Genomic DNA, 19,403 nt, shown 5'->3' with positions numbered 1-19,403 from the left:
TTATATCTGTGTCTAACGGCTAGTTTTTTACACATGGTATGTTTTTTATTTTTTGATTGACTTTAAAAAGAATGAACTTAAAAAGAAAATGAATTTAATATTATTTTATGTTTGTGTCTAACGTCTAGTTTTTGACACATGGTATGTTTTTTTATTTTTTAGATTAATTTTAAAAAGAAAATGAATTTCAAAAGAAAAAAGAATTTAATATCATATTTTGTTTGTATCTAACGACTAGTTTAGTTTAAAATCTCCACTATTGATTTTTCTTTTCCAAAATCCAATGGTCCAAATTAATTGTGGTTTCTAAAAAATTTTCCATCTCTATATAAACCATCTTCCTCCAAGTGCTTAAACTTGTAAATCCACTCTAGTGAGAGTTGTATTGTGTTCTTCAAAAATTCCAACATTTGTAACGGTTTGATCCGATTTGATCCTAAACCGTGGAAAGGATCGAGTTTGCTCTTGAACCCGTTGTAACGATTGGGCTCTAATCCGTGGAAAGAGTCGAAAAGATTTTATTCAAATTTCCAAGAGGCGCTTGGAGAGTGGAGTAGGTCGAGTTTGACCGAACCACTATAAAAATTGCGGTGTCTTCTTCTCTAACTCTTTCCTTTTTATTTTTACAATTAATTTAAGCAATTTATTGTATGTTTTAATTTGTTCTTATTTATTTGCTAAAATTTGATAGAATTAAATTGTCACATTTTTGTCATCTTTTTGTTGCATTAATTGAATTTTTCTTATTATTTATAAAAAGTATATTAATTAGTTTAATTAGATTAATTTAGAAAAAAAATTAATTAAACCCTATTCACCCCCGGGTTGCCATATCGATCCAACAATTACCATACAAGTCTCATCTTTTATCCACAAAATTTTTAAGTTAATTTTAGAAACAACTTCAAGGAGAAACAAAAACGACTATAACATTTTACTTCGGGTCAAAGGTTCAATCTTCACTCTTAAATACGTTCATGTACATATAAATGTATAAATATATGTATATGTTGAGTTTACATACTCTTATTTGAATGGATTTCAATGATCTTCCTATTCAAGAACATAATTTCATTTCAAATTCTTGAAGAAACTCGTGAAATTATGCAAACTGATAATAAAAAGTTTAGGAGGGAAACATTATTTAAAAGTTCATTTACATTACAGAAGAGAAAAAAACGTATTAAATATGATAAATAAAAAGTCCCTAAGATGAAACAAACCCCATCCCCTTATTTAAAAGAAACTGATCTTCTAGCCGAATTGTCTCACGACATACTAAACCCGCATCCTATAAGCTAAGGATGCGAGCTCTGTGTCAGTCATTTTAGAATACACAATTGGCTAAAAGATACAGTTTTGTTTTTTTTTTTTTTTTTAACCATGTCTGCTTGGTGCCCGTTCCATTTCAACTAGATCCAAAACCAAATCAAATTCATCTGCTTGGGCTCTTGAACTCCTTAACCCACCTCCCCAGTTAATGGTCTTTCTGTTAGGTCATGCTCTTTTATTCCTTTAGCTGCTTCCATAAGTTAGCCCCTCGAGGATGAAGGCACCGTAGCTCGATGGCAATAACTTTTGCAATTCGAAATGGCTTCTTGGGTCTTATAACTGTACAAAGAATTGAGCAAGATCACGAATCGCTTCGTGAAAATCAGCTGCCCACAAACATTTTTGCCAAGCCGTTTTTTTGTAAGTTTCATTTTTTCTTCATCAACTTCATATCGAGGGTAGACAGCACAATCTCCTGACAGCGAAGAATTCCAGCTGCTCCACCATAGCACAACCATCTTTCACTCCCTATGTTCATGTTCCATCTCACTCTATGCATTGCAACGGATTTGGGCGGGAGACTTTCAAATTGATCCCTCGAACCAGGCACTACGGCAGCATCCGTCTGTCCATCTACGTCAGCATCCATCTGTGCATCGTCATTAGGCTCATCACTACAATCCAATTTTTGGTTCTCAACCCCCTTCTTGCACTTTGACTGAGTTCGGTTTTTCTTCTTGATGGACATCAATGTATCCTCAATTCCAGATTCAACACCGACATCGACATCTGAGCAAAGGGCTGATTCATTTTCCAATGCCGGAGCTGTGGCAGTTTTATGATTTCCTTCATTTGACTGCATTGAATCAGATAAAATAGCTCGCATGGACAATGGGTGTTCAGATTTGTTGGACAGCTTCTTCAAAGAGAATGGAATATTTGGTGGAGAGTGGATTGTAATAGTTGATTCCTCCTCGGTTAAGTATTCGCACACATAATGTGGGGTGCGATGGCGTGAATTCTCTTTGTCTGCTGCTTTCGTCGTAAGCTGATAAATTAAACATAAAAGAAAAACAAATAGTGAAATTATAATTCATTTATGGAGACCAATGCAAATAAATGGAAGTGTGTTCAATGTATATAGTTATCTTTGAACTTCATCTGTGGTGCATAGAGGAAAAAGGGGGCATATGTGAACTCTTCAGGTATTTTTCTATTTCAACTATCAAAACTAATTTTTATGGTCCAATAAATCTTTATCAAAGTAAGAATTGAGAATTTTCAATTGATCAAATAATTTCCTGCATCTATACTATACTCTGTCACCCTCTTACGTCCATCCCTCAGGAAACCCATAGATTTCTAGGTTTTAAGTTTTAACTGGATATATTCCAATCTCATGCTTATTTCAAACCAAAGAAGCATATTTTTGGGTACAAGCCAGATTCCTGGTAACTCCACGGAGTTCCCTTAATCTTTTTGTGACAATACACCTTATTCTAACAACAAAAGGGATTGTTTAAACCATCCCTTAGATCAGGACTAGGATCTAGACCCTGGAAAAATAGTTTATTACATATACATACATTATAAATACTCAGCAATAAAGTAAGTAGGTTAAAGAAACAGAATTATAAGCTAAGATTTAAAAATAATAATGATAAAATATAAAAAAACAAAGACCAAATAAACGGCAAGGGCCGAAGAGGCAAACTTTCACCTCCATAGCAAAATCTACTGTGCAAGTTGAACTTACCTGGAAACGGACAACAGCTCCATCAGCACCACAATATGCAACCATGCCTGAAATAATCAGTTGCTACATCTTAAATGTACATGACAATAATCAAATAGTTCATTTGATTGTGTTGATATTTAAAAATTAGAAGTAAAACCAAAAAAAATATTTGTGTAGATAGCAAAAGAACAACAATCCACAAATCCCCTGTTTGGTATTTTGGTGTGAAATTTCTTTCTAAATTCAAACATAATGTGATACAGAAAGATACAATTGTTGCTTATTTCCACGTGGCTAAAAATTAAATCAAGATAAGCATATAACTCGATGAGAATGTGTTTCTAAGGGGGCGTTTGAGGTAAAGATTATCATTAAAATATAATAACCACCTCTTACTATAGTAAAAACTATTTCAAAACCTCCAATTAGCTATAGTCAACACTATTTCAAAACCCTCATTTGCTACAGTATTTACTATTTACTACCGTTTTTACTATTTTACATTCATCATTTTTTTTATTATTTGCTACAGTGTTTACTATTTCCTTCTCAAGCTAAAATAGTTTACACTTCAAACACATATCATTATAATCCAAACTAAAATAATCTATATCCAAACGCAAACTATTATAACCCAACTATAACAACCTAAGAGTATAATAACTAACTTATTGCCCCAAACGCCCCCTAGATTATTTAATGACTTGAAGAAATATAAATAATAAGGAGAATGATCCCAATATAAATAAATTTTCAGTTTACAAGACTAGAGCTGTAGAGACCACTGATGATAGTGTTAGTTTTAGCCCTAAAGGCGTTCTAATCTTTTACTCAGTGTCTACCTGTCCTGTCCTGTGTTAGTACAGTGTATACCTGTCCTGCGTTCTAATCCCAATATAAATAACCAATCTAAGGTTTCTCTCTGTTTGGTTATTTATACCTGTCCTATATTAGTACAGTGTATCAGAAAATTAAAAGAATAAAAATTCTCCTATCGTGGTTTTTCTCCCTGATCTAGGGTTTCCACGTAAATCTGTGTTTCTGTTTTTCTCCTCTTTTCAATATGGTATCAGAGCATGGCGACGAAGCTCTGGCCGTCATTGATGAGAACAAACCAGAGACTCCAACAGAAACCTCCATTGGAACGAAGGGATCCATGTACGCTGAAGTTGCTGCAGCCATAAGAGAAGCCGTTGAGGATTATTTTCACGCCGCTTTGCCTCAACTCCTCAAATCCATGTCTGATCCAGCCTCCAACCAGACCCGACCCGATCCTCAAATCTGTAACCAGTGGACTTCCTTTGCAGATCCGACCACCAGAGCTCTCAGACCCGGTCGGCAAACAGACCCGAGCCCCTCCATGATGCACAGATCAACAGATCCCATCAGTACAGCTTCGACCAGACCAACAGATCGGCAACAAGCTTCGATCGATCACGACCCATCTGATTTCCACCATTTTTTGCCTCAGAACCCATCGATGCACAGGAAATCACCAGCATCGGGAGTTTTTGCACAGCCCGACATTACCGCACGCGACTGCCGATCTTCAGCAGATTTCCAGCCTCCGTTTTCAAGTCAGCCACCGACCCTAGCATACATTCCAGACCGTTCGTGGATGACCCACTCTTCTCAGCCGATCCAGCCGGTCCAACCGAACCAACCGGTTCAACCAAACCGGGTCCAGCCAAATCCGGTCCAGTCGAGCCAGTTCCCAGCTCTTCGTTTGGTCCGTCCTCGAGCCAAAATGAAGCTACCTTTCCAGAGATCTATGGGCAAAACCAACCTATGGCAAATTCTGGCGGAACCGTTAGTTTTGAATAATAGTTGGCAAACTTACAGCAGCAAATATCGGCCCTTAGATCCACGACAAATCCTACAACTGGTTTTCATCCACATTCAGACTTCTCTTTATGCTCAGAAACACCGGTAAGAAACACCGGTAAATGCTTACTCTACTTTACCTGTAGCAAATATTCTGTCTGGTTCTGTGGAGAATTCTACAGGGATGTCTATTGGTGAGAAACTTAACGGCGAAAATTACTTTTCCTAGTCCCAATCCATAAGAATGGTCCTTGAGGGACGTCACAAGTTTGGATATCTAACTGGAAAAATACCAAAACTAAACCCCGGTGATCCCCAGGAACGTATATGGAAAGGAGAGGACTCTCTTCTTCGCTCAATTCTGATAAACAGCATGGAACCCCAGATCGGGAAGCCATTTTTGTACTTAGCCTCTACTCGAGATATTTGGGAAGCTGTCCAAAAGCTCTATTCACAGAGGCAAAATGGCTCACATCTTTATACCTTGAGGAAACATGTTCATGAGTGCAAACAAGGGATCCTTGACGTAACGTTTTATTTCAATAAATTGTCCCTGCTGTGACAAGAAATGGACTTGTGCCGTGAGGTCGTGTGGAATTGTCCTGTTGACGGAGTTCAGTACTCAAAGATTGAGGAGGCGGACCGGGTGTATGATTTTCTGACTGGCTTAAACCCTAAATTTGATGGTGTCCGAAGTCGGATTTTGGGACAGAGACCAATACTATCTCTAATGGAAGTATACTCAGAGGTCAGGTTAGAAGAGGACAGAACCAGGGCAATGAATGGCACTAGCAACAACCATTTAGATTCTGCTGCGTTTGGAGATAAGTCTTCGGGACCAGAGAGCGACAAACAGAATGGAAAATCCCCACCAATCTGTGAGCACTGTAAGAAACCGTGGCACACCAAAGATCAATGCTGGAAGTTACACGGTCGCCCACCGAATGGCAAGCAACGGTCTGCGAATGATAAGTCAAAAATCGGTTGGGCCCTTGTCAGTGAAACAGGGGATGGTACATCATCAGCCACTAGCCAGGTAGAGTCGAGCATGGTTGGAACCGACAATGTCGCACAATCAGGTACTTCTCAGTCCTTTAGCTTCTTGGTCGAAGGGGATGAATCATAGATCCTTGACTCAGGAGCAACGAATCACCTAACTGGATCATCTGATCAATTCCTCTCTTATTATCCAAGTGTGGGAAACGAAAGAATACGAATTGCAAATGGATCCTTTGCTTCCGTTGCTGGGAAAGGTCACTTATCTCCTATTCAAGGGTTGATTTTACATAATGTCTTGCATGTGCCAAAGATATCTTATAATTTGCTATCTGTCAGTAAAATAACCAAAGATCTGAATTGTAATGTCGTTTTCTCACCGGATAATGTTTTGTTTCAGGACCTGAGCTCGGGGAAGACGATTGGCACTGCCTGACACAGTAGGGGGCTCTACTTCCTCTCGGAGGATGCTTCATCTAGGAGTTTGTCTAGCACTTGTTTACTATCTTCCCTTACTATTTCTGAAACTGATTTCCTGTTATGGCATTTTCGTCTTGGATATCCGAATTTTCATTTTATGAAGTATTTATTTCTCCATTTATTTCGTAATGTTAATATTTCATCTTTATCTTGCGATGTGTGTATTCGTGCAAAACAACCTCGGGTGTCTTTTAATTCCCAACCTTATAAACCTTTCCACCTGATACATAGTGATGTGTGGGGCCCATCTAATATCACAACCATGTCGGGTAAGCGGTGGTTTGTCACCTTCATAGATGATCACACTCGTCTTACATGGGTGTTCCTTCTTACGGATAAGTCTGAAGTGACTACAGTCTTTCAGCAATTCTACACCACGGTCGAAACCCAGTTCAATACCAAAATTGCTATCCTTCGGAGTGACAATGGCCGTGAGTTCATTAATGAGTCCCTCCGTGAGTTTTTAAATTCTAAAGGTATCATCCACCAGAACTTCTGTGCCTATACCCCACAACAAGATGGGGTAGCCGAACGGAAAAACCGTCACCTTATTGAGATTGCTCAGGCACTCATGATTCCTGCATCCATACCCTCGTACCTATGGGGCGATGTTGTACTCACTACAGCCCATCTCATTAATCGAATGCTTTCCCGTGTTCTCAAGTTCCCTTAGCCCAGTTCAAAGAATCCTTCTCTTCTACCCGGCTTTTCCCAGATGTTCCGCTTCGGGTGTTTGGGTGTACTGTGTTTGTTCATAATCATGGTTCCCACAGTAAATTCGCTCCTAGGACTTAAAAATGTGTCTTTGTTGGGTATCCGCTCCATCAACGGGGCTACAAATGTTATCAGCCATCTTCTCAAAAGTACTTTATCACCATGGATACTACCTTTCAAGAAGATAAACCTTTCTTTCCTATTAGTCCTCTTCAGGGGGAGACTTCGAGTGAAGAGACTAACACGTCATCCACTTATTCCATTCCTGTAGACTTGTTTCTTGAACCAATTCCTGACACTAATCCTGGCCCTCCCATTCCTGACAATCCTATCCTTCCTACAAAACAAGTTCCTTGGATAACCTACTATCGGAAGAATCTATGAAAGGAAATAGTTTCCCCTCCTGCTCCACCGGAAAGTGTTCAAGAATCAGAACCAGAGCCAACTCAAGGTAACCATATTATTGATACTAATAATTTTGTTGAAAGTAATGCAGTGAACACTGATGATGCAGCGACTCTTGACAAAATTAGGAAGGATGAGAGTAATGAATTCCCCCCTGATGATGTTCAGGAGACTGAAAATGTGCAGCAGATGAATACAGAGAAAAGGATAACAAGACTAGTGAAATTGATGCCACCCTAGACTTACTAATTGCCCTGCAAAAGGGAACAAGGTCCTGTACCAAGTACTCTATGAAAAGCTTCTTATCTTACAGTAGCTTGTCAACAAGATTCAAGGCCTTCACTACTAGTCTGGACACTGTGACTATTCCAGGAAATGTGTACAAGGCTCTGGAAATTCCTGAATGGCGAACTGTAGTCATGGAAGAAATGCGGGCTCTCAAGACCAACAAAACATGGGATCTGGTTGCTCTTCCTAGAGGTCACAAAACCGTCGGGTGCAAATGGGTGTTCACAGTCAAGTACAAATCTGATGGGGACTCTCGACAGATATAAGGCCAGATTAGTCGCGAAAGGGTTCACTCAAACATATGAGGTGGACTACTCATAAACTTTCTCGCCAGTGGCAAAACTCAATAATATTTGGGTTCTTCTCTCTGTTGCTGTGAACCTAGACTGGTCTCTATATCAATTGGATGTAAAAAATGCGTTTCCAAATGGTGAGTTAGAAGAAGAGGTTTATATGACCCCTCCTTCAGGGTTTGAAGCGCAGTTTGGGAGTCAGGTGTGCAAGCTAAAGAAGTCGTTGTATGGTCTGAAACAGTCCCCTAGAGCCTGGTTCGATCGGTTCACTACCTTTGTCAAAACCCAGGGTTACATTCAAGGTCACTCTGATCACACCCTGTTCACTAAGAAATCAACATCAGGGAAAGTAGCAGTGTTAATCGTATATGTTGACGATATTATTCTGTCAGGGAATGATTCTGTAGAAATTGACAAGCTGAAACAGAAAATGGCAGAAGAGTTTGAAATTAAAGATCTTGGTTTCTTGAGGTACTTCCTAGGCATGGAGGTAGCAAGATCAAAGGAAGGGATCTCAGTGTCTCAGAGAAAATATACGTTAGACCTTCTACAAGAGACTGGGATGACTGGGTGTAAACGTGCAAATACTCCAGTTGAGGTCAACAATAATCTGGTCAACTCAGTAGACGACGTACCAGTGGACAAGGAGAGATATCAACGTCTTGTAGGGAAGCTGATATATCTCTCACACACCAGACCTGATATTTCATATGCTGTGAGTTTGGTAAGCCAATTTATGCAAGTCCCGTGTGAGAGACACATGGAAGCTGTTACCCGGATTCCGAGATATCTGAAGTCAACGCCTGGGAAGGGCTTGATGTTCAGGAAAAATGATAGAAAATGCATCGAAGCCTACACTGACTCAGACTGGGCTGGTTCCACTACTGACAGGAAGTCAACCTCGGGGTATTGTACCTTCGTATAGGGAAACCTCGTTACAAGGAGGAGTAAGAAACAGGGTGTCGTGGCTAGAAGTAGTGCCGAAGCTGAATACAGAGCTATGAGCTTGGGTATCTGTGAGGAAATTTGGTTGAAGAAGGTATTAGTAGATCTTTATCAAGAGAGTCATGACCCGATGAGACTCTATTGTGACAACAAGGCTGCTATCAATATTGCTAATAATCATGTTCAGCATGACAGAACCAAACATGTTGAGATTGACCGACATTTTATCAAAGAGAAACTTGACAACGGTAGTAGTTGTGTTCCCTATGTTCCATCCAGTCAACAGATTGTGGATGTTCTGACTAAGGGCTTACCTAGACAGATGTTTGATACTTATATTAGCAAGTTGGATCTCATTGATATTTATGCCCCAACTTGAGGGGGAGTGTTGAAATGGTGTTTTAGCCCTAAGGGCATTTTAGTCTTTTACTCCGTGTCTACTGTCTAGGGTTTCTCTCTGTTTGGTTATTTATACCTGTCCTGTGTTGAGTACGGTGTATCAGAAAATTAAAAGAATAAAAATTCTCCTCTCCCTGATCTAGAGTTTCCACATAAATCCGTGTTTCTGTTCTTCTCTTCTCTTTTCAATAGATAGCAGTAAACGTAAAACATTAGTGGTGAATGGAAAACCAATATTACAGTGGTTGATGTTGTAAACCAGGTCTCTAATAAACTAAAGCTAACAAACCATGAATTGCAGATATACCTGTCTGCCTTGACACTTGAATACTCCAGATGGCATATGATGAACAAAAGTAAGTGTGTAGCCCTTTTTGTTTTATCGCTGTAAAGGGTTGACCAGTTACTGGAACATCATATGCAGCCTTTAGCAAACTGAGAAGTCTCAATGTTCCATCATCAAAGGATAAAAAAACGCATCTAACCAGAATAGGGTCATTGTAAATAAAAGACAGTTAATAATACAATACATTAACGTGCCTAATCCACATTCTATCAAGATAAAATACGTACCTAGGATTAGGAAGCCAGTCCAGACTATATATTATCCTCGGTGCTGGATGAAGGTCCCACAACGGACGGAAAGGATCTCTGATATAGAATTGTAATGATTAACATCAGAATGCCACAAAGTTGAAATGAAACAATATAATGTGAACTTACCAAAAAAATGTAAACTATATGCAATGAGCACAAGAATAAATGGAATAAGAAATAATTTCATTAGAGAGCCTTCCTATGGTCCATATGGAAGGAAAGCAGTAAAACCGCATTTTCAAGGATAAAAAAGATGCTTTGATAGCTTTTTCTATTCATTATCGTTTATGGCCTTATCATGGTGTAAAAGTTATCTGGGCTATCACAAATCACAATTATGTCTCATCTTCTCTTATTCCCGATTGGAAATGATTTTGGTAATTCCTTGGATAGGAGCTTTTCCCCCCTCTTTTTTAGTTCCATCTCATCAATCAACACAATGCTTTTCTCCACTGGGTGTTATTTTTTGGATAAGATGCCCTTCTAGTATAGTAAGTGCTCACCTTGTCCGGTGGGGACCTTTTTCTGTGCCCTTTTATAATTCTTTCCTCTTGTCTAAATGAAAAGTTGGCTTTATATATAACCCAATAATAATAATAATGAAAAATAAAATAAGATAAATAACTCCACCAACCTTAGGTCCCAAAATTTTAGACCTCCATGACCAGCAGTAAGTATCACATTTGCACTTTCAGAACCGCTGCACACAATAAGAAAATATATGCATACTTCTAATTTCAACCTGAACATAAAAGCTTTTAATAAAATAGATTTTAGACTGGTCATCTAACAGTGGAATTTTTTTTATATCCAAGATTGTCTGGGTGCACCTCAACTATTTTTACTGGACAACCCAAATGAGTTCAGCTTGAACTCCACTACAAACCTTTCACTTGGTGCCCATGCAACAGCTCTTATTGGAACTGTATCTGCACTAAAACGAAGTAAAGGCCTCGTATCTGAAGAAAATAAAAAGAGAATGATGACCATATCAATTGTGATTGCACATGCCAAACTTGAAATACAAACAAGAGAAGAAATTAGAAACACAAGTTCAGATAAGTAAAACAACCTTCACAGGAACTGTTTGCAGAAAACTTCCACAATGCAACCTGGATGAATGAACTATGTTTTAGTCATCATAAAATTAAAATTCAAAACAACAAGAGAAAGGACTACCCAACGCTGGATCAGGAATTGTGTCAGTAGAAAAGTTGTATTGGCGACAATCAAAAATAAGAAAAAAAAATTAAAACGTGTATCATTGGGAAGAGAAATCATCAGGAACTTCAATTTTTTCATGCTCCTAACAACATTTTATCAAAAGAATGAGTAAGCAGTTCTAGGAATATCTGAAACCAAATGAAGAACTAATTCTCCCTAAATCCAAGAAGAACAACTCATTTAGAATGTCATTAATTAATTTATTTATTTTGCTATGAACAACGGTAAAAGAAAAGGGAAATTAAATAATAACCGTTCCATCATGACATCCAGCGAGTAGATAATCATAAGGAGGTGTTTGCGACCATTCCACTGTCAGAGGGATGCTGCAGCACCAAGAATGGACAATGAATTAGCAGTAACAAGAAAGTTAGGGACAAAAATAAACTCGTGAGAAATAGCTAACACGTAATGCAAATTTACCAAAACAATGACAACAGTCATAACCCAGAATATATTTAAAAAGAAAAGAAAAATGAAAAAGAATGCTTAATCACTTAAATTTAATCCAATCAATTCCTTTAAGGGATGTGGTTGATCAGCAAGGAAAAAGGGTAAATGTCCAAATGTCAATATTTCGTGGAACCTAAGATTAATTACCGGATTCAACAAGAATGAACTGAATAGTCTTAAATGTACTTCATAATACGACTCTTTCTAACAACAGGCAAAACCAAGAACTTCATTCAAAAGTTTTCCAGCTTATATAAGATATCTCGATGACAAAAAATAATTAATCAGAAACAAGAGAAGATTGGCCGTACATGATGGTGGTGTAATGTGCAATTATGCAGAGAGTAATTACCATCTCTAAGGCAGCCTATTCTACTCTTCAATTTATAGCAATACTGAACACATTAGGCTTTCTTTTCACAAAACTGGGTTGTGTTAAACTTGAAGAGTTGTCATGTCATTATATTAAAAATAAACACTGGATACCTCTGTGTATTTGCATTTCTCAACATCGAGCATCTGAAAATAGGCTTCAACTTCACAAAGCGAGGATCTGTACCCTCCCCATTGAATTTAGAATAGATGGCCTTCACTGCATGGGGAAAAGGAACCTCCCAGCTGCAATTAGTTCATATGATCAATCATATAGTGCAGTTCCCAATAAAGAGCCGTTATTGTAAATCATTGGAGGCACATAGTAAATAATAAAAGTTAAAACCTCAGAACAACCGAGGATCAAGAACAGCAATTAAACTAGGATAACACAAGCACTTTAAGGGCTTACTTTGTATTGTATATAGTGTAAATGTATCTATATAATTTCTTCAAAAACCACACACTTCAAAAGTAGTTTTTATGCTATGACATGCTCAAATAAAACGTGATTCATCCTAGCAAACAAGTAATGTCAAAAAATCCAATCCATTGTGATAGAAACTCCATGAAAACCGATTCTTGCTTTAGCAGTAAAAATCTGGGTCGTATTCAACACTAAGTTTTAATTGATCTCAAAAGGAAACATCGAGGAGATTAACCAACATACTTCCAAATCTAAACCCACGAGAATAATTACATATACGCAGGAAAAAATAATAAATTAAATAAATAAAAAGTTATGGAAAAGAATGAACAAAAAGAAAATTAAACACATAGTAACTGAGCAAATACGTCACGAGACAGTTAAAGTTGTTTAATTACACTTCTAGAGATCCATTTCCCAGCAAGACAGCAAGGTAGCCCATTCGGAGCTTGCAATTGTCAGTACTCGCATTAGTTGGCTTCCATTTCAAATCCCATGCTACCTTTCCATTGTGAGCTAAGCACAGTACGACTCTTGGCAAAGCAACACTCTCGGGAATAGAAAATTCAATTGAGCTAGTATCTAAGACAGCATTCCCTGAAATGTTCTTACATAATAGATTGTCTTCCCCAGAATATTCACATACAACATTCTCATTTGCCTCAAGACTGATAGCATTGGATCCATCTTCTCGATTCTCTGTAAGTGATAACATTCCCACGTCACCAACATGATTCTTAGGCTCAGTTTTTCTTCTCACTCTTCTCTTCTGCGCAGGAACTTCATCTTCAGAATTGCATGTAGAAACTTCTTGTAAGGTACTCCTCTCTCTTTCCACACTGTTTTCCAGTAATACAATATTTTCAGAATTTTTGGGGACACCATCCATCTCAAGTAAGTTGGATGAACCCACCGGGTTTTCAATAGAAAAGGCCTGAACAAGTGGGCAGCTGTCACCCTTCTTATCATTGGATTCTTCTTGTTTCTTTTTGGGTCTTCCTCTAGGCCTCTTTGGTTGAGGTGGCAAGCCCGATGCCCCATTTTTCTTGCGCCCAGATGGTCTTCCTCTAGGCCTCTTTGGTTGAGATGATAAGTCTGCAGGTGGCTCTTCTACATTGGTCGGTTCATAGCTTTCAGTGCCATGCACAAAACACCATATCTGCACCATACCTCTTCCAGTGAGCGGGATACCCATCTTGTGATAAGAAGAACCAGGTGGATGAGCAGAAACAGCAATAAACTGTCATACGAGTTGAGTCAATATATTTTTAGAACTTATAAATAGAGAGAAAGTATGAACAAAAAGAAAGCAGAGCCTATCTAAGTGAATGAAAATGAAAGTCATAAATGAAGATGAATAAAACAATTTTTACACTTGGTTTCCATACAGTTTAGCTTAAAAAAAGACAAATAGAAGAGGAGGGATACCTCACATTTGATAAGGGAGTCGGTCCTTTCATGAACTTGAGGACACCAATCTAACGCCCAAACAGGTCCACCAACGTGCATAGCAAAGTTTCTGTCAAAAAATCAATAAAAATGATTGATTGAATGTACACATCAACTGCGGAAGATACGATTACACCAGACACCAAAAAAAAAAGTAGCTTCACTTCATACACAATCGACAACACTATCCCACCAATTGAAACTACCATAACTAACAGCAGAAGATATCAAAACTCAAAGTAGTACCCCATCAGAAACATTACGTATTTTTAATCACATGATAGGCAGAAAGCTCCACTCACAAATGTGAGGGAAGGATTCCTACTGACAAAAGAGCAAAATAACATATTTCCATGGTATGCAGTCTTTCTAAAGTACTTGTGCATTAGCTGCGACATAAATTACCTTAGACACGGGCCATTATGTAACCATTACATCTGTTAAACTGGAGGACCTTGACACTCAATACAGAGTTTGTTATTCCTTATATTTCCAACGATGGTACCAACAAAAACCATAATTTCCGAAAAAAAAACAAACAAACAACTCCAAAACACCATACCGAAAGTCCAGAGATGTAGTAGCTCCAGGGGGTGCTCCATTCTGTGTATCAAATTAAGACTTGTGTTAGTTCTTAAGGCTGCATGAGAGCTACAGTTAATCACCTAAAAAGAAGAAAACAGTGGGGGGAAATAAAATTAGAAAGAAAACACCAAAATATTAAACATGGCCTACAATCCAGCACCTTTAGAACAGCTGCAGAAGAAAACTGTGGCAAGGTTATCGTGATGTCAGCATCCTTACCCTCAGGGCCTCTCGAATCACTAGCAAATTTGATAAATTTCGGTTCATAATTGTAGAACCTCCATTCCCTGATTAAGTAAATTTCGAAAACAATTAAGGAAGAAGATAACACGATGTTCAATACATTGCATGCCAAGCACAAACCACAACATCTCCAACAGTTAAACAAGTATTAAACTAACATGCAGCCATTATGTACCTCAGAAAAATTGTCGATGATGCAAAGCGCTGAATATCACTTTCATCAATTCCGCCATCCTCTGCCTCACAACAGAGCTCGACAATTGTATCCATGGCGTTAAAATGGTTTTCAATACAGTGATCAAACTCTGAAACCTTAACCTTGGGGCCATCTAAACGACCAGTAGGTTGGTGTTTGTTGACTGAAGTAGTAGTAGTAGTAGCACCTGGTTTGTTCTGAGCTGTTTTCTCCGATTTCTTCTTCTCCCGAGCCGGTGGTTTCTTCTTCCCTTTCTTGCTGCTAGTGCCAATGGATGGTTGTGGTTGAGGTTGAAGTTCTTCCATTGCCACTCTCCTTCTTCCTTCGTAATGCTTTGGAAATTCCCAATTTTGTTAAGCTTGTGGAGATTCGAACCCTAGACGGTTTCCAATTTGATTTATTAAGGAGTATACTTTTACGGAGATTCGAACCCTAATCATCAGTCTACCATCTGTAAGGCTGTACGGGACTGCTGTTTTTACGAGACTTTCTAAACGCTTCGTGGTTTTTATAGTATATTTTTTACAGAAAGTTTCATTGTTTCTTTGGAATTCGGAATTAAACCACCAACTTCAAATTTACCTTTCTTAAATTTTAAATTCAATTATTTTAAGATGTAACAATTTTATTTTGAATTTTGAGTTTTTTTCTCGTCTCCAAATTTCAAAATTTATATTTATAATTTCGATATTTCATTAAAAATTCACTTTCAGTCGTTAATATTAAATTATATTCGTTAATTTAAAATAATTTTGAAGTAGAATTTCATTTTTAAGTGAGGACCAATAGTAAAACTAAATTAATTATAAATTTTTTAAATTATTTAATAGGCATTATCTCTCAAAACAAAAAGGGAGTATTTAGTGAAAATAAATAAATGTTAAAACGGTAAATCTTGTAACTTAAAAATCAAATTGAAACAAAATTCAAATCTCAATGGCAACGTTATTACATTTTAAAATACATAGATTAAATTGAAATCAATTCAAAACAAAATATGTAACATTCTAAAATTGAGGGACCAAATTGAAATTAAACCCAAAATTTATTGACCAAAAAAATATTTTACTCTAAATTTTATATTATATTTTTTAATATCATTTTTATCCTCACACTTTGACATGATTTGAATTTTAGATGCGTACTTTAAATGTCCAAATTTAGGTTTAGTTTATAATTATGGTAACTTTGGTAGTTATAATTTTAGGTGATTAGTTGTGGAGTAAGTAAATTGTGTTCAATTTATTTTAATTTTAAATTAGATAAAATTAGTTACAATGTTTAATTTACTTTATACCGATATTTAACTTATAGCCAAAATAGTCTTGTTATTTCAATTATTTTTATACCGATATTTAACTTATAGTATATAATATAATTATTTAAAATTTTATTTGATTTATTTTTAATTGCTTCTAATTTTTATAATTTAAATCCTAAAATGCTCTCATGTCTCTTTTAGTCGTAGTATATTAATTTGATAGGTTTATTAATGAGACCGTAGACTTTCAACTTCAACTAAGATCGTCATTTCAAGTGAATAATTTGTCATAAATCTCACGATTTAATAGTTGTTTTTTAATCTTGTAAATTAATTAATTTTTAAATCTTGTTTTAAAATTTAAAGTATCCTATTATATTAATTATTCTAACCGAGATTTGTTATTTTTGTTGTACTTTCTATTAATCTTAATCAAGATTCAAAATAACATTATCATGACTTCCGATTTATTAAAGTTTGTTTTGCTTCGAACACATCTTCTTCAATTTTCATCTTTTTTTTATTGATTTAATTTTTTGTTCTCAATCGACGACAAGTCTACTCTGAAGGCTTAACTTAATCGATCAAATCTATTAGTGCATAGATGAAAAGTTCAACTTAATCAACCATCGACCAAGAGTTCAAGTAGCAAAGTCTCTTATTTCCAAAGCGATTCCTATTGAGCCATGCAAAGATTATTCAACTTTAATTTAATTACCATAAATGAATTTTAACTCGTTGTAATTCAATCGAATTTCAATTTTATTCGAGTTAACTTCCAAAATATTTCAAAACTGTTTAATTTGAATTATCTAAAAAAAAATCAATTTGATTTAAGGAAATTTTAATAATTTTAGTTTGAAATTTCTAAAAACAATCTCAATTTCCATTTTCAATTTTAATTTTTCATAAATAATTTTAAACTTAGTTTTAATTCAGTCGAATTTCATTTTATTCAAATTTAATTTTCAACCATTTCAAATTTGTTTTTTAATTTGAATTCTCTGAATAAAATTCAGTTTGATTTCAATAAACGAATCATTTCAATTTTAAATTTCTAGAAACAATCTCAATTCAATTTCAATTTTAATTTTTCATAAATGATTTTTAACTTGGTTTTAATTCAAAGCTTTCAAATAGTTTCCGATTTCATTCATATTTGAATACTTTAAATATAATTTCAATTTTACCTAAATTTATAAGATGAATTATAATATTTCTTTGAAGGCTTACATCACTCATAGGGGTTGATTCACATGAGATGTTTCTATAAATGTCATGTTAATCATACAACGGGGTTAAGATTATCAAATATCTCAAATTATTGAATTAAATATTTCTCTAATTGGGAAATTCGAACATCGACACGGTAATAAATTAATGGACGTTTGTCCCCTCACAAAACACAACTCGACTTTATTCTTAAAGTTGAAGGGTGATTAGTGAGATATTGTCTAAATCTATTTTGACTTGTAGGTGCTAATTAAATGTTCATCTTCTTAATTGTATTTTTAAAATAATACAAAGTTTGATATGAATTTTAAGTAAAATTGACTATAAGTGATAGTTCTGTCTAAGTTGAGATATTTAAGTTATCCATAGAGAATGTCTACCTAGGAACGATTCAATTAGTCATATTTTATTTTATTTCATTAATAGTTTTTGAATAAGCATTTCTTAATAAAATTAATAGTTTTCTTATAAATAAAGACCATCTTTGATAAAAATGAATTGGATAACAAAAATAAGATGTTTTCAAATGGGTGTTCTAGGGTGCTAATACCTACCCTACACTCAACGACCCCCGAACCTAACTTCGGTTAAGTAGACTACAATTTTCTTCTTTCTTTTAAAATAGGTGAACAATCACAATCACAATGATTGACGAAACCTTTCACTTCGAAAGAGACCTTTAGGAAGGGGTTGTTGTTGCTCTGCATCAAGATGACGTTGCGACAGCTTGATGACTCCACTAGGGACTATCTTTAAAGGGTCAAAGCCGTTATACTTTATTTCGGTTATCCATGCATTTTTATTTGTCTATTTTGTTTGTTATTTGATTGTTTATATATATATTTTTAATTTTAAATAATTTTGTGAATACATTAATTTATTATTTTCATGCTATGCATTTTCATGCATTCCACACATATTCACAAGCCTCCTACCCGGGCTATACCTTTCAAGATTAGATTTGGGGTTGAGTAGTGTGACCTTCATGGAACCAGGTTCCCGTGCAAGCGCATGAAAATCTCCATTCAAGTCAACTATATTGTGAAAGCAGTTGGAAGGCTTGGAGACCGTTTTACTCTAGGAATGTAAAGCCCAAACCTACGCTATCATACATTATGGAGTAAATCAATGATTTTTCAAATTTTAAATTTTAGGAAAAATAGGTTTGTTTATATCACATGCATTATTTTAGTAAGTTATTTCATGATTTGCTTGTTGTCCATTCTTGATGTTGCAATTTACGAAAATAATAATAAGAATAAGAATAATAAAAAAGAAGATAAAAAAAGCTGGAAATTTTTTTTCCTTTCATAAAGAGTTTTGTTTTTTTTTTTTTAACGACAATCTTTACAAAAAAGAGATTTTATGGTCTTCCAATTTTTTTAAAAAAGGTTTTTTTTTTTTTTTTTTTTTTTTTTTTTACAAAAACAAGAATGGAACATTTGTTTCATAAAGGTTTTGAAATTGAATTTTATTCCAAGAATATAGTTTTTAGAAAATGAAGGACTTTCAATTGTTAAACAAAACAACGGAAAAAAAAACCAAAAGAACTACAAAAAAAAAAAAAAAAAATTAAAAATTCCTCATAAAATGTCTTAGAAAAATCTTTAAAACAAAAAAAAAAAAGAAAACCAAAATTTTTTACAACGATTTTGAATTTGGATTTTTCTTTTTAAAAGAAGAAAATTTCAAAAAAGGTATTGTAAAAACAAAAGCCAAAAAATCATAAACAAATTTTCACGTAAAGAGACTTTTTTATTAAAAAATAAAGTATATAGAAAAGAAGGAATTTTTTTTGTAAGATTTTTGGAGAAAATAGAAAAAACTATAGAAGTTTTTATAATTTAGAAAAGAAAATATTTTTTTCTACAGTAAAAAGAATTCTTTTTTCCCCAAAAAAACTTGTTTTTAAAAAAATCTTTAAAAAATCCAAATGTCTTTTTAAAAAAGTCAAAAAATATTTCATAAAAAGTTTCAAAATTTATTGTTTTTATCAGAAGATAGTATTT

The 19,403-nt window shown here is 35.4% G+C and overlaps 1 protein-coding gene and 1 long non-coding RNA gene across 3 annotated transcripts; one reads left to right on the top strand and one right to left on the bottom strand.

The window, feature by feature from the left end:
- Positions 1-1,112: 1,112 nt before the first annotated feature.
- LOC120089853 (Transducin/WD40 repeat-like superfamily protein) lies at positions 1,113-15,382 on the bottom strand. 2 transcript variants are annotated; one of them, XM_039047266.2, is made up of 14 exons: positions 14,880-15,382; positions 14,622-14,748; positions 14,439-14,479; positions 13,856-13,946; positions 12,826-13,667; positions 12,115-12,246; positions 11,429-11,501; positions 11,024-11,063; positions 10,838-10,910; positions 10,586-10,651; positions 9,928-10,005; positions 9,662-9,834; positions 3,029-3,075; positions 1,113-2,320 (listed from the first exon to the last, which is right to left on the bottom strand). In XM_039047266.2, exons 1-14 carry the CDS (start codon positions 15,203-15,205, stop codon positions 1,700-1,702), a joined length of 2,730 nt encoding a protein of 909 aa, XP_038903194.1. In that variant the 5' UTR covers positions 15,206-15,382; the 3' UTR covers positions 1,113-1,699. The 2 variants fall into 2 exon arrangements, with proteins under 2 accessions (XP_038903194.1, XP_090163572.1); XM_090307446.1 differs by having other exon boundaries at positions 9,662-9,760; positions 14,880-15,370.
- Positions 1,496-6,431, top strand: LOC150032809 (uncharacterized). The gene is made up of 2 exons (XR_016524746.1): positions 1,496-2,477; positions 6,231-6,431. It is a non-coding gene; the product is annotated as an uncharacterized LOC150032809 (long non-coding RNA).
- Positions 15,383-19,403: the final 4,021 nt, after the last annotated feature.

This window comes from Benincasa hispida, chromosome 11, assembly GCF_027475165.1.
Source record: "Benincasa hispida cultivar pf3 chromosome 11, pf3_genome.v1.1, whole genome shotgun sequence".
Lineage (NCBI taxonomy): Eukaryota > Viridiplantae > Streptophyta > Magnoliopsida > Cucurbitales > Cucurbitaceae > Benincasa > Benincasa hispida.
The sequence above is the reverse complement of the archived record's forward strand: the minus strand, read 5'-3'. Positions and strand labels throughout refer to the sequence as shown.

Excerpts from the sequence above, each read along its gene's own strand:
- LOC120089853 (XM_039047266.2), bottom strand. The coding sequence starts at position 15,205 with ATGGAAGAACTTCAACCTCAACCACAACCATCCATTGGCACTAGCAGC. Across the intron at positions 10,006-10,585 it reads CTAAAATTTTGGGACCTAAG|AGATCCTTTCCGTCCGTTGT; the intron begins GTTGGTGGAGTT and ends ATTCTATATCAG. Across the intron at positions 9,835-9,927 it reads GACTGGCTTCCTAATCCTAG|ATGCGTTTTTTTATCCTTTG; the intron begins GTACGTATTTTA and ends TATTCTGGTTAG.